This window comes from Myotis yumanensis, unplaced genomic scaffold (assembly GCF_028538775.1).
Source record: "Myotis yumanensis isolate MYYU_CA2020_CCGP unplaced genomic scaffold, mMyoYum1.0.hap1 SCAF_5, whole genome shotgun sequence".
Lineage (NCBI taxonomy): Eukaryota > Metazoa > Chordata > Mammalia > Chiroptera > Vespertilionidae > Myotis > Myotis yumanensis.
In genome coordinates this window covers 96,672,804-96,686,151 of record NW_027223756.1, presented here as the reverse complement: position 1 = coordinate 96,686,151, position 13,348 = coordinate 96,672,804, and the positions used below count along the sequence as shown (strand labels likewise).

Genomic DNA, 13,348 nt, shown 5'->3' with positions numbered 1-13,348 from the left:
ATTTTAGAAATTATAATTGTCTTGAAATTTTCTCTTTCATAGTAGTTGTTACAATTTCTATAAGTTTTATATTACATATTTTTAAGCATGTATTGCTGCATAATTAATGTTTGACAATCCTTCATAGTGGTCAAATAAGATCAGTCAAAAATTGCTTGGTGTCATACACTTGCACATGTACACATTACCCTTTGATTCAGAAGAAAGCTTCTACAGTTGTATAAGGCTTAAATACAGTAAATGTTCTTAGCAAATAGTTGATATATTTAGCTCCACTCAATTAAACCCTGAAAATTTAAGTATGTTTTTTAAGCCATCACAGTAATTGTACTTGGTGAGTGGAGGTAGATCTCAGGATCATGGTACTGGTAGTTGCCCACTTAGAAGTAAGTGTATACTCTTCTCCGTCTCCACTTGGCAGCAAAAAATTTTTTCTGATCTTCTATTATCCATTAGCCTAACAGAGTGATTGGCAGGCAAGCATCATGTAATTGGTTCATTGCATACATACAAACAAAATAAAAAGTGATCAATTAGTCTTTATTTTTATTTCATCCTTATGAATCGTTGGATTTAAAAATATTTGGTATATTTATTTTCATCCTCTGCATTAATTAATATCTGGATTATCCTACTTTGGGCCAGTGGATACCTCTTCAAATCCTTTTAATGCAACCTCATTAGTCTTTTATAGCTCCTTACTATCTGGAATAACAAGGTGTTCATCTTACACTTCTCCTGTCCTAGATCCTGATCAATGTTTTTTCTCAGAAGCCTTGATGTCTTTTCTTTTCTTTCCTTTTCTTTTCTTTTCTTTTTAATACTAGAGGCCCAGTGCACAAAATTCATGCACAGGTAGGGTCCCTAGGCCTGGCCCAAGATCAGGGCTGATCAGGTTCCCCGCCTCCTCCTTCCCTTGCCTCCCGTACACCGCCACTGCGCAGTTTCCCCACCTCCTTGGTCCTCCTTCCCTCGCTCCCTCAGTGCCCCACCACCACTGCTGGTCACCTGCCATATTCCACACTGCCCCCTGATGGTGAGCGTACATCATAGGGAGTGATTGAACTCCCGTTCTCCCCATTGAACTCCCAAGGGGACACTTTGCATATTAGCCATATATATATATATATATATATATATATATATATATATATATATAGGTTTCAGAGAAGAAAGGAGAGGGAGAGAGAGATAGAAACATTAATGATGAGAGAAAATGATTGATGGGCTGCCTCCTACACACCTGTACTTGGGATGGAGCCTACAACCCGACATGCGCCCTTGACCAGAATCAAACCCGGGACCCTTTAGTCCACAGGCCGACGCTCTATACACCGAGCCAAACCAGCTAGGGCCTTGATTTCTTTTAGTGAGAAATATCATCTCAAGACACAATCTGGGTACTAGGGAGGCTCATTGTTATTGGGTTAATCACTGTTACTAGGGTTTTTGGTAGACAGAGTTGGAAATACATAGCTAACCAGAGATAAAATTTATATATAATATACAGTACCTTTTATGATATAAAGCTTTACATATAACATAACATATAGAGAGGTTACCTCATGGATTTATGCTAATACTTCCAGTTTATAATCAGGATAATAAGATTTTTATTTAACTTTTATATCTCCTTTCTTCCATATCAGTAATCTTGATTTTTCAGGGACATTGGGAGTGATCCTATCTAATAAAGAGGGAATATGCTAATTGACCCTCATGCTGTTGCAAAGATGGTGGCACCCACAGCCAATAAGGAGGGAATATACTCATTGACTGCCCGCCCTCAAAGATGGCAGCGCCCAGTCCCCTCAGCCCTGCCAGGGCAGCAGGCGCGTGGCAAGACCAGGCCCACCCAGGCGGGCCCAGCTGCTCTGTGAGCCTGCCTCCAGAGCCCCCCAGTTCCCTCAGCCCCCCAGCCACCCAGGGCTGGCCCGAGGCACAGGTAATCAGGCCCGGCCGAGGCTTGCACTGCTGGCAGTGGCAGCAGCAGAGGTGTGATGGGGCATCGCCTTCCCCTGATCACCAGGTCGCCTCCCACCCATGAGGGCTCCCAGACTGTGAGAGGGGGCAGGCCAGGCTGAGGGATTCTCCCTTCCAGTGCATGAATTTTCATGCACCGGGCCTCTAGTAGAATAATAATGTCACTCATTTACTTCATCCCACATAAAACACATAAAAGTGTCAGTAAAAATCCCAATACTTTCATTACCAATATGAATTCTAAAGACAGTTAAACATTTTTTGCAAATATTCATTCCTTTCTCCCCGTACTTAAAAAATAATTATTTTTTCTACATTGTCAAAATATATAGCTATTATATACTATATGCTCTCCTTTCAAACTATCTCTTAGTTTTACTCCTCAAGTGTATTTAATTTTTACCTCCATTCCTTATGTTGATGCCTCCAATGGTTGTCTGAAACTTATTCTCCAGTAAATTCCTTACAAACAAATTGTGAGAACAATGTTCTATGACATCTTGCATGATAGTAAGTATTTTGGCTTCTACACTTTCAAGTCAGTTGGGCCCTGGCCAGTAACTCAGTTTGTTAGAGTGTCATCTTGATACACCAAGGTTGCAGGTTCAATCTCCGGTCGGGCACATACAAGAATCAACTAATGAATGCATAAATAAATGGAACAACAAGTGGATGTTTTTGTTTCTCTCTCTCTCCCCTATTTCTATCTCTCTCTAAAAGTCAATAAATAAATAAAATTTTCAAATTTAGTTTGACTGGATATATTATCATATGTCAAAAGTTAAATGGTAAATTTTAATAATGGGTAGTTTATTGTATATCGATTATAACTCAGTGAAGCAGGTAAAAAATACTTGGTCCACACATTTTCTTCCTTTAAATATCTGAAATATGTTACTCCATTTTATTCTGGCTTAAAATATTTGTGTCAAAAAAAAAATCTGATCTTTCATAAGTGATTATTTTTCCTAAGTCACTCGAATGTTTAGTCTCTTCCTTTAAATTACATTGATTATAGTAGACTTTTTGTGGATGTTCTGGGTTGTTCTGGATTGATTCTTTCAGATACATGGTGAGCCCTTTTAATATGTAGTTTCAAATCTTTTTAATTTCATAACATTTTTTTGAAGTTTATATTACATATTTATTTTATTCCCTGCCTAATCTTCCAGGACTCCTATTGTATGTATGTTGCATCTTGAACATTTATCTAATATATTTGAAATTTTCTATTAAGTCCTTTTCATTTCTTTATTTCTTTTTTATTTCTAAAGCTTTTCCCTTTTGTATCTTTTATTTCCCTTAAGACATTGTCTTTTGTGTTTATTTACCCCTGTGTGTCTTCTAGTTTAATCTTCATTTCCAAAATTTTTCTTTTTATTTCCACTTGTCTTCTGAGTTCTCACACTTCATTTCTGAATTTTATAATTCTGATTTATGTTATTATTTTATATCTTGTATTATTCACTTCTTTTAGCATGTTTTGGAATGTTAGGTTATAGTTTTTAATCTGTTTTGTAAGCATTTCTTTCTGACACTTTCATTGTCTATAAGAATGTAATTCTTATTCTCTTAAAAATTTTATATGGAATTTTAGCTCAGTTCTTTTTTGTTGCTCAGTTTTATGTGAAGTTAGTTTTCTTTAACTTGTGAAGGGAGGGCTGACTTAGGAAAGTTTTTCTCATTTCATGGCTCTAGAGTTCCCTTTTCTGTGTTTCTGTGTGAAGTGTTAAAAAAATGGAACTCACCTTCTTATATGTTCTGGTTCTTTAGAATGTAGAACCTCTATGACTTTTATCTGTAATCCTTTTTTTTTTTTTTTGCCTCTATTCCATTCAACTTGGATGCTTTTCCCAACATCTCATCTGCAGTATGGGACTTCGTCCTGAAAGGGAGTTTTGGCCAGTAGGTTCTGAGAGTTCATTCCAGCCTCTTCAGATCTTACTGCAAACTACTTGTATCACTGATGGTAGGAGTGGGCATACCTCTCCCACTTTCAGTCTGTATTTCTTAAACGGACTTGCTGAGCTTTGAAGTGAATATTTGTAGATTCCTTTGGATTCTTACATTCATCGGGTACTCTGTTGTTTCTCTCAGCTTCTTCCAGCACAGATGCTAATAACATGCTGCTCTCTTCCTATCAGTGTTGATGGGAATACCTTATTATCTAGTTTTGATTTAGATGTTGTCTATAGGTATGGGTTTTGTTGTCCTGATAGCTCTGGTACACTTTTATGTGTGTTTTTAGTTTTAAAAATCATGCTATTGCCATCTCCCCAAATACCAATTAAATTTATTATTTTCTACTTGTTCTCTCTAGATCCTCAGACAGATTCTAAACTACCAGAAGGGTTGTCAGGATCTCACACAGACTGGCTTACATTAAATGTTGGAGGGCGGTACTTTACAACTACACGGTAGGTGCGTGTGCATGTGTGTAGCTGTGTGTCAGGGGGGGCACTATGTATCATTTGTTCTTCAGTTCACTGATTTCCTTAGAAGATATTGAAATGCTGCTTAAATATACTGTGTTATTGGAAACTATTTTTTAGAAAGCTTATTTTAAAGAAAAGAGAAGAAAAATGATTCACAGATCATTCCAGAGAAAACATGATTAGTATTGTAGAACATGCTTTTTAGAGATTCAGTAATACATATGCATTGCAAGTAAAAATTAATAATACTAAAATTCATAGAGACTACAAGTGCTTATATTAAAGGCATAGAAAAATATAAGTTTAGATCAAGAATATTGTGATATAATAGTTTGCAAGATGGATAGAATCATTTTTTTAAAAAAAGGAAACTAAAACAATATATAAGTCAAAGGAAGTGCCAGAGTAGAAGAGATTTTAATAAATGGCAACTTACTGCACGTTTTTGTTTCCCAGCATCACTCCTCCCAGGTATAGCATGCATCTTTTTGAGAGAACAGCTGGGATCGAGTAAACTCTTGACTTAAATATGTTTGTTTATAAAGACAAATGGAGAAATCAATTTTTTTCCCTGAATTCTTAGGAGCACTTTAGTGAACAAAGAACCCGACAGTATGCTGGCCCACATGTTTAAGGACAAAGGTGAGTGCAACATAGGATTTTTACATTTTGTGTGATCTATTTGTATTGACTTTATATCTTTTGTCCTTCTTTACTTTTTAATAATAGCAATATTTTTACACAAGAAAAAACTTACTGTTATGTTCCACAATTTTTCTTCCATAAATTTCTAACTGTGTTTTTCATTATGGGGGACTTCCTTCATTTTAATGGTGACACAGGTGTCTGGGGTAATAAGCAAGATCACAGAGGAGCTTTCTTAATTGACCGAAGTCCTGAGTACTTTGAACCTATTTTGAACTACTTGCGTCATGGACAACTCATTGTAAATGATGGCATTAATTTACTGGGTGAGTTTTCAGTATAATTCTTCACTCTTTTGTAAGTTTATTAATTTTTATTGTTTTCACTCTCTTAGTAAGTTAGTATATTTTCATAAAGTGAAGGTATATCTAAGTTTTACTTGTGCAATTGACCCTTAAATAACAATTGTTTGAGCCGCCTGCTCCTCTTATACATGGATTCTTTTTTTTTTAATAAATAGCATACAGTTAGCCCTCCCTATCTGCAGGTTTTACATCAACATTTTTTTTTCTAAATCTCACCTGAGGATATTTTTTCCATTGCTTTTAGATAGAATGGGAAGGAGAGAGTGGAAGGGGAGAGGAGAAGAGAGAGAGAAACATTGATGTAAGAGAGGCACATCAATTGGTTGCCTCCAGTACACACCCCAAATGGACTGAAGAACGAACCCACAGTCCAGGTACCTGCCCTTGGCTGGGAATCAAGCCCATCACCGTTTGGTGTGCTGGCCGATGCTCTAACCAGTGAGCACACTGCCAGGGCATCAACAATATCTTTGATGTGCAGTTGAGAATACCCAGATGCAGAAGGCCAACTGGATGTATTGTTCTGTGCCATTTTTTATAAGGGACTTGAGCATCAATAGATTTTGCTATTTGTTGGGGTCCTGAAACCAGTTTCCCACAGATACCAAGAACAACTGAACTTATGGGGGAGTCTAAAATTATATGCAGATTTTTGACTGTATGGGAGTTGACATCCCTAATCTCCATTGTTCAAAGCTCAACTGTATATGAGTGTATATAGCAGCAATTTTCAATCTTTTCATCTCATGATACACATAAACTAATTACTAAAATTCTGCAGCACACCAAAAAAATGTTTTTTGCCAATCTGAAAAAAAGTAGGTATAATTTTGATTCATTCACACCTGGCAGCTATTGTTGTGTTGGCTGATGTCATATTTTTTATTTGACAATCTAAGAGAAAAGAAGTCAGGTAGTGCATGTTTTAAATTTCTAGCAGCATACCAGTGTGCCTCTTGTGGAACACCTGGATGACACAGCACACGGGTTGAAAATCACTGATAAATTGGTATAGAAATGGACATAGGCACAGGTAGATAGTCTTGTGGAAAGTCTCTCCAAGTCCCCTTTGAGTGTTAAAAATAACACTCATTGAAACTTCCAGTCAAGATTGAGGAGTAGGTAAATGCTGTGGTCACCTCCTCTCACAACTGTAACTAGACAACCAAGGGGTCTGTGCTGCCTGTCACTGCTTGAGCCAATTAAGCAGAGACAGGGTTGAATTATATATGAGCATTTATTCCAATAATGCTGGCAGTGTGGGAGAGCAGCAGGTCATCCACAACAATCTGCTCTGCTTCTCCCCATGAGCAAACTGCTTATATTGGGTAGAAGGACAAAGATTACATGTAAAGGCAAGGGAAAGTAGGCAAGGTAAAATCATTACAGGTTACAAGCCGTGGGTGCTGGGGAGTGTGGCAGAGGGCGGATGCCTCCAGGCGGGCATGCTGGGACCAGATTACAAAGAGCAGGGTTGTAAAGAGCAGGTGCCTCTGGGACTAGATTGTTTCAGCCAAGAGGTTGTAAATCTTTCCAAATGATAGGCAGTTCTTGGGATAGGAGGATGGACTGCATTCTGATGTTAGCTCCCACGTCCCAGGGCGTACAACTCCCAGGCAGGTTAGAATGTCCTTTCTTTAATCAGAACAAAACAAGCATGGTTAACAGAGCATGATTAATATTTCTTATTGTAGCTGGTCCCCAATATTCTATTTCTGCCCCTAACACAACCACATCAAAATTACAAGTCAATTATAGAATAACCACCCTTGAAACCACTTGAAGACTTGCTGAACAGAATGTCTGTGACTATGATATGAAGAAGAAATCATGTCAAGACTGGTAGGAGGAGAGGACATGTGAAATGGTCTCTTCCCACACCATGTGTGGCAGTTAGAATTGGTAGGGATATCTGTCCTACCAAGGTCCTCCTGAGGAGCAAGGGAAGAGATGCCACTATGATATCTGGCCAGCTCTCTCCCGGACAGAAGTTCAGGCAGATGCCATTGTCCTTTTTCCAGCCCTCTCCCACACAGCTGTGGTTGCACAGTCAGAGTTTATAGGCCTCCAAGTGACTGAATTTGGTTTGACTTAAGGAGTGGTGGGGAGCGTGGTGATCTGGAGTGTACATGCCTACTCATCTGCCAAATTACGGCCATGTGTGTGGGCCTAGGGTGCCAGAGACTTGATTTTTTTTAAAGAAAACCTGGAAATCTAAAATTTTATTTGAAATCTGATTTTGAAAACCCATCAGAATCAGCTTAGGGTGGGGAGGGGTGCGAGCTTATAATTTGTGTTGTAAAATGTTTTTATTTTAGCCGTCTACAAATATTATTATAAAAATAACCAGTGATCCACTTTTTTATAGAACCTTTTCCCTTCAGCAATTGAACCTCTAATGGCCACCCTCTCCTGATTACATTTTAAGACTCAGCTATAGGCGTTCTATGGGCTCTTTTTAGGCTTCCCCTTTTCATTTCTCCTGTCGTTGATAGCATTTCATATCCCTCCTGCTATCTCTGACTTCAGCAATGCAGGCTATTAACAAGCTGTTCATGTTTCTCTGCCATTGCTCTTTTACATTTAGTTTTTCAGCAAACAGAGCTCTCTCCTGTTTCACTTTATGTAGTGTTGTTTTGAATGAGTACAGTTTCTGTCCAAACTCTTTACATTGGCTATAAATTGCCCCACGTAATTACATGTTTTAAAATAGTCTACAGTGATTTATTTATCTTCTTCCCACGTACTTAAATAACCTTGGTTCTTGCTCTTAATTTGTGCCCTCATCAGTATGTTTTTTTTTGTTTACCCTCATCATTTCCTTCTGTTCCTGCCTTTAATGGCCTTCACTTTTTCCAGTGAGTCATGTCTTCCTTTCTCTTGCTTTCATTTGTCTTCAAAACATTCTTTCTTTGACTTAAATAATCTTTTCTATATTTTTCAGCTTAATCTCACCTCAATTCAATTAGTCTACTACCTTGAGAACTTTTCTAGTATTTCAGTACCTATTTCCCTGAAGCTAACATGAATTTTCTGAAACCCAGTTTGATACAGAAAAAAAAGAATGGTCTTAAATATTAGAAAACCTGTAATTTAAAACATATAATTTAATATTAATGATTTATGGAGGACCTACCAAGTAGGTGCCAAATATTATACCAGATAATAAATACGCATTATCTCTTTTAATATTTCTGACAACTTTGTTTGCATGGTAAAAATGTCCCCATTTCACAAATGTGGAGGCTTTAGTTAAGAGAAAGATCGTAGCTTCTTCAAGTCAAAATCCGAGCTGGGATCAAATCCAGATCTTACTGGTGCTAACAGAAAATACACTGAATATCACATCCTTTCCTAAACTGTCCCTCAGTGGGCAGTTGCATTTATAAGGCTTTCCTGGAAGTTTTTAAGGTTTAGTTCTGAGCCTAGAATTTTTTTAAAAAATATATTTTATTGATTTTTTACAGAGAGGAAGGGAGAGAGATAGAGAGCTAGAAACATCGATGAGAGAGAAACATCGATCAGCTGCCTCCTGCACATCTCCCACTGGGGATGTGCCTGCAACCCAGGTACATGCCCTTGACCGGAATCGAACCCAGGACCCTTCAGTCTGCAGGCCGACGCTCTATCCACTGAGCCAAACCAGTTTCGGCCTGAGCCTAGAATTGGACAAACATTCTTACCACACTCCCTGGGAGGTTCTGATTTACTCATAAAAACTTGGCAAACTGAGAGTGAGGCCCCCAGAATCTTGTTTTGCTGGGTTTCTACCAGGGACAGATACTCAGTGTGGCTGCCCCTTCCTGAGAAATCCAGATAGGAAGCCACTCTGGTGTGGACAGAAGATGTTATCCCAGAGCGGCTACCTGAGTGGTGTGCTGGTCCTTAGATGGCCTTTGTTTTGCAATTGGAGTATTGGAGGTGGCATTGGGTTTCCCCAGAAAAGATTGTAATCTTTTTCCCAGATAACTGCTGTGGTTTTCTATATCTAATTATAGTTACCCTTATCTTGGAAACATTTGAAGGGAGAGATTACACCTTTTACTATTTTTGTAATTTCTCAGTCCTTTTTAAAAGAGTAAACTCAGTCTACTGAATAACTGAAGTCTTCATTTTAAAGAAAATGGATCCCAATTTATTCCCACACTAGAGGCCCGATGCATGAAATTCGTGCAAGAGTAGTCCTTCGCAGCTGCTGCAGCTGCCTTGATCCCTCCCTCGCAGCTGCGGCGGCTACCTCGATCCTGTGGCTGCAGCCCCGGCTTTAAACGGAAGGTTGTCAGGAAGGACATCCGGACAGCCATTCGGTCTATTTGCATATTACACTTCTATTATTATAGACTAGAGGCCCGGTACACAAAAATTTGTGCACTGGCTGTGGGGGGGCTCCCTCAGCCCAACCTGTGCCCTCTCACAGTCTGGGACCCCTCGGGAGATAACCATCTGCTGGCTTAGGCCCACTCCCCCGGGTGGCAGATGGCAGGCCTGATCCCGCGGTGCCTGCCCCACCTCCCCGAGTCGCAGATGGCAGGCCCGGATCCTGCGCTGGGTTGCAGATGGCAGGCCCGGATGGCAGCGGGGCTGGCGGCGGATTGCGCTGTCCCGCCCTGCCGCCCCAGGCCACACACGGGAGGCCCATCCGGGCGGGTGGTGGCTCGCGCTGTGCCGCCCCGCCTGCAGCATGCAAATTTAACGGCCATCTTTGTTGGGTTAATTTGCATACTCTTCTGATTGGCTGATGGGCGTAGCGAAGGTACGGTCAATTAGCATCTTTGTCTTTTATTAGTGTAGACTAGAGACCCAGTGTACGAAATTCATGCACTCGGGCGGGGGGTACCTCACCCTCGATTGCAAGAGGGTGCAGGCCAGGTCGAGGGACCCCACTGGTGCACAATTGGGGCCAGGGAGGAGTGTGGGAGGTTGGCCAGCCAGGGAGGGACCGTTGGAGGGCTCCAAGGCCTGTCCAACCCATCTCGCTCAGTCCTGATCAGCCAGACCCCAGCAGCAAGTTAACCTACCAGTTGGAGTGTCTGCCTCCTGGTGGTCAGTGCACGTCATAGCAAGTGGTTGAGCGGCCTTAGCATATCATTAGCATATTATGCTTTGATTGGTTGAATGGCCAACTGGATGACCGGACACTTAACATATTAGGCTTTTATTATATAGGATACTCTAATGAAAATGTTTATTGACAGATGTGAGAATGTATATGTAATAAGTCACCAAGACAATGCACAGATTTTCTTTACCAAACTAAGAAAAGTAAATGATAGATTCAAACCCCTTTTATCTTTTAGAAATATTTTTTTAAATTGATTCTTTTATAAAAATGGTTTCTAAATTATACTTTTGACTTTTGCTTTGAAGTTTTACTTTTATTTATTTCTATAATTTCCTAATTCAGTAAGACTAAAATATTTGGGACAAACCTATTTAGATCTGTTCCACTGGAAAGGGTCAATGAAATGTTAAGATTAGATAAACTATTTTTATTGGATTCACAATCAAACCACTATATCAATTATTTGAGGAATGTGTGGTATTAGGATTTTTTGCTTATAGCTTCTTTATAGTAATTTTTATAAGTGATTTTGAAATATGGAAGCCTTTCATTCTATTTCACTAGTTTTTCACATTTTTTCTTTTGATAAATGTAAATTACCTACTTTGTTTTACAAATATTTTAAAATATTCTATTTTGTTCTAAACAAGAGTTATTTTTCTTCAATATTGATTGATAATCTGCCTGTTGAATTTCACTTCTTTTGTGAGAATTTTACATAAAGAATTATATAAATATTAAAATGAAGTTTTCTGTAAAAGTCACATCGTTTTTATTATCATAGGGGTGTTGGAAGAAGCCAGATTTTTTGGTATTGATTCATTGATTGAACACCTAGAAGTGGCAATAAAGGTAAGGCTCTTTCTACACTAGCCAATATTACATTTGTGGTGTCTATCTCCCAAAATGCTTCAGTAATTTCTTAATATCTCTTTTCAAGAATTCTCAACCACCAGAGGATCATTCACCAATATCGCGAAAGGAATTTGTCCGATTTCTGCTAGCCACGCCAACCAAATCAGAATTGCGTTGCCAGGTAATTAAAACAGACATTTACATGAGTAATGTCAGCAAACCTGTGAGTAATGTTTTACGTTCTTGTAGGATTTTTTTTTTGCTTCATTTTCTTTTTTTATGCAAGATATAATGTAATTATGGATCATAGCATTGATGTAATCCCAAAATGGTTAGCAAAAAAAGAGATATGTAATAACTTCTTTTATTGTCCAGTTATTCCAGTTATACTTCACATAGAAGTCTTTGAGTAGTGCATAGAAATTTCAGCAATTAAAATAAAACATCAATTGTTTGTACAGTTATGCATGACTAGTCAGTGGCAGATACTTTTACATTTATGTGTATAGCATTAAAGTTTTTGAAAACCACAATATTTGCTTTTCAAAAAGAAACTATCTTGAATTGTTTAATTAAAAAATTATCTATATATATAAAACCCTAAGCAATCGGTCGACCGTTCAACCGGTCGACCATTTGACTGGTCACTATGACGCTCAATGCAGGCGCCAGACATTGGGCTCATGGCTGGTGAGCACTGCTACAGCAGCGCAAGCCTCTCCCCTCTCCATGGCAACACTACTGAGCAGCAGCAGCAGGCACAATGGGGCTAGGATGAGCAGGAGCGGTGCGGCTCAAGCTCCTCCCTGGCTGCCTGCTGCTTCACGCACTACTACATCCGTTAGGATGTCGGACTGCTGGTTTCTGCCCAATCCCTGCAGGCCAGGCAGAAACTGGCATTATGACATCCCCCAAGGGGTCCCGGATTGCAAGAGGGTGCAGGCCAGGCTGAGGGACCCCACCGGTGCATGAATCCATGCACCAGGCCTCTAGTTTAAATATAATTAGATTTAACAAAAATAATACTAGTCAGCAGGTAGTGGCTAACAGAGATCTCTCTTTAGAAAATTCTGCACATAACTGCGGTATAGCCAGACTGCATTCTAATGTTAATTGTAAACAGTTTATTTTACTAGAACCCAGTCAGGACACTGATTTTATATATCTAACTTCCATTTGATTGTGTTTTGTAATAAATTCCAAATGATTGAACCACCAATTGCTTCTAAAAAACTTGGTGGTTAGGTATAGTAATTAAATGTAATGCAACAAATGGTTTCAATATGGTGACAATTTGTGTTTTTTAATTTCAGGGTTTAAACTTTAGTGGTGCTGATCTTTCTCGTTTGGACCTTCGATACATTAACTTCAAGATGGCCAATTTAAGCCGCTGCAATCTTGCACATGCTAATCTCTGCTGTGCAAATCTTGAACGAGCTGATCTCTCTGGATCAGTGCTTGACGTAAGAATCATTTTTGGTTACAAGAGAAAATTAAATTGTTAGTCTATTGAGCATGCTCAAAAAGCAGAAATTACATCTGTCTCTTACTGGAACATTTACTTAAACTGATAAAACTGAAGGCTTTGAAAGTGAAATGGGTTGGTTTTGTAACTTTGGCTCTCTCTCTCTCTCTACATATATTTGTATATGTGTTTACATGTAGTACGAGTAGATTTGTGTGTGTGCGCACATATGTATATATGCATGTATGTATAGAAAAATTACCTGTGTTAATTTGAGGTTAGATAGTACATGTAGAACCAATAGTGAAATTTACTAACTTCTAGCTTTTAAGTTTCTTAATACCAAAACCCATGTCTGCATATGTCTATATGTCTTTTGAATTAACAGCACCTAATATAGTACTTGCTTTTTGTAATCATTGAATAAATGTGTCTCAAATTTTATAATTTTGGAAGTAGACTCAAAAGCATGATGTTAATTCTTCCAACCCATGAACCACAGTATAGTCTTCCTCTTGTTTATACCTTCCTCTACCTC

At 38.8% G+C, this 13,348-nt stretch overlaps 1 protein-coding gene across 1 annotated transcript in view; it reads left to right on the top strand.

Annotated features, from left to right (window-relative positions):
• KCTD9 (potassium channel tetramerization domain containing 9) overlaps window positions 1-13,348 on the top strand; it is a 43,582-nt gene that overhangs the window by 13,409 nt on the left and 16,825 nt on the right. The window contains exons 4-9 of the mRNA XM_070416614.1: window positions 4,304-4,400; window positions 5,002-5,060; window positions 5,261-5,389; window positions 11,275-11,342; window positions 11,431-11,526; window positions 12,659-12,808. Of these exons, the coding sequence (XP_070272715.1) occupies window positions 4,304-4,400; window positions 5,002-5,060; window positions 5,261-5,389; window positions 11,275-11,342; window positions 11,431-11,526; window positions 12,659-12,808 (599 nt within the window). The remainder of the gene's footprint in view (window positions 1-4,303; window positions 4,401-5,001; window positions 5,061-5,260; window positions 5,390-11,274; window positions 11,343-11,430; window positions 11,527-12,658; window positions 12,809-13,348) is intronic.